Source organism: Colobus angolensis, unplaced genomic scaffold, assembly GCF_000951035.1.
Source record: "Colobus angolensis palliatus isolate OR3802 unplaced genomic scaffold, Cang.pa_1.0 Scaffold79, whole genome shotgun sequence".
NCBI lineage: Eukaryota > Metazoa > Chordata > Mammalia > Primates > Cercopithecidae > Colobus > Colobus angolensis.
This window is the reverse complement of record NW_012121709.1, coordinates 6471030-6472605: the sequence shown is the minus strand read 5'-3', so window position 1 is coordinate 6472605 and position 1576 is coordinate 6471030. Positions and strand designations below refer to the sequence as shown.

The 1576-nt window shown below is 50.8% G+C and overlaps 1 protein-coding gene across 1 annotated transcript in view; it reads right to left on the bottom strand.

Moving 5' to 3' along the window:
• Positions 1 to 1223, bottom strand: part of PEBP1 (phosphatidylethanolamine binding protein 1) — a 6373-nt gene extending 5150 nt beyond the window's left edge. The window contains exons 1-2 of the mRNA XM_011928740.1: positions 1176 to 1223; positions 2 to 74 (exon numbers count right to left, since the gene is read on the bottom strand). Coding sequence (XP_011784130.1) covers positions 2 to 74; positions 1176 to 1223 — 121 coding nt within the window. The remainder of the gene's footprint in view (position 1; positions 75 to 1175) is intronic.
• Positions 1224 to 1576: the final 353 nt, after the last annotated feature.

Below are 1576 nucleotides of genomic sequence, written 5' to 3'. Positions count from 1 at the left end.
TCTGTCAGGACCAAGGTGTAGAGCTTCCCTGAATCAACACCATCCCACGAAATGCTGGTGGGTCTATTCTTAACCTGTATGAAGGAACCAGTTTGGAGTAAAGTCAGAAATGCTGAAGAAACTGGCTGGGTGGTGGCTCATGCCTGTAATCCCAGCACTTTGGGAGGCCCAGAAGAGAGGATCACTTGAGGTCAGGGGTTCGAGACCAGCCTGGTCAACACGGTGAAACCCGTCTCTACTAAAAATTCAAAAATTAGCTGGGCATGGTGGCAGGCACCTGTAATCCCAGCTACTCGGGAGGCCGAGGTGGTGGGAGGATCGCTTGAGCTGGGGAGGCAGAGGCTGCAGTAAGCCAAGATCACCCCACTGCACTCCAGACTGGGCGACAGAGTGAGACTCTGTCTCAAAAAAAAGAGAAATCCTGAAGAAACCGATACTCATTCTTTGATCTCAGCCTCTTCAAAGACAAAACGGAATAGATTTTTAATAAAATCAATGACCCTGTATTGACTCCTAAGAGCCAGGAGCTGGAGTTTTATATACATCATTTATCTTATTTATTTATTTTGAGACTAGGTCTCCTTCTGTCCCCCAGGCCGCAGTGTAGTGACGCTATCAAGGCTCACTGTAGCCTCAACCTCCAGGGAGAGCTGAATTGATCCTCCCACCTCAGCCTCCTAAGTAGCTGGGAACTACAGGCTCCCATCATCACGCCTGGCCAATTTTTTTTAGAGTTGGGGTCTTGCTATGTTGCCCAGGCTGTATATTATTTCAGTCCCAACAACACCATGGGGCTAGTGTCCCAGCACACTATTAACAGAAACAGATGAGGCTGGGATTCCAACCCTGGCACTGAGTCCCCCTCCCAAGGACACCCTTACATTGTCCGGAATCACAGCCTTTCTGGATTTGGTGATCACGAGGATACCTGGGGCCTGCTAACGTGAAATCTGCATTAATGTTTCAAAGTGCAACGTTTCCAACTGCATTAACGTTTCAAAGTGCAAAGAAAAGGAGAAAGCCAAGGTGGTGAGAGGGGTGCAGGGAAAGGGAGGCTGTATTAGATGGCCACTTCATATGTAAACATCCAAAAAATGTAAATTCTGTGAACATCAAAAACAATGTAAGGTCGGGACAGTTTATTTAACACTGTTGCCCGGAGCTTCATAACCAACTAGCTGTGGCGTCTGCAAATCTATTTTCTTCACTTTCAGCAGCCCCATCCGTGGGCGTGGGAGGTCAAACAGCAAAACTAAACCGTCGCCCTCCAGCGTTCCGGCTGCACGCTGTTGACCGATTTAACAAAAGAAATCGGCCGGCGCGCTCATCGCCAGTTACATAATGCGTCACAGGCTCTCAGCCCTCCAAAACGAGGCCTAAAATGCTGACGCCCTAGGGGAAGCTCTGGGGGCGTCCGAGCGGCCAGTCTACTCCGTCTCGGGGACGTCCCTCTCCAGCGCCCTGCCCCGTTGAGGGAGAGGGGGATCCGGCCTGTTTCCTGATCTAGGCCCCTCTCGGGCCCGAAGCCCGGGAAAAGTGAATGAATTTCTGCTGCAGGCCGAACCCGCCTGGCCAC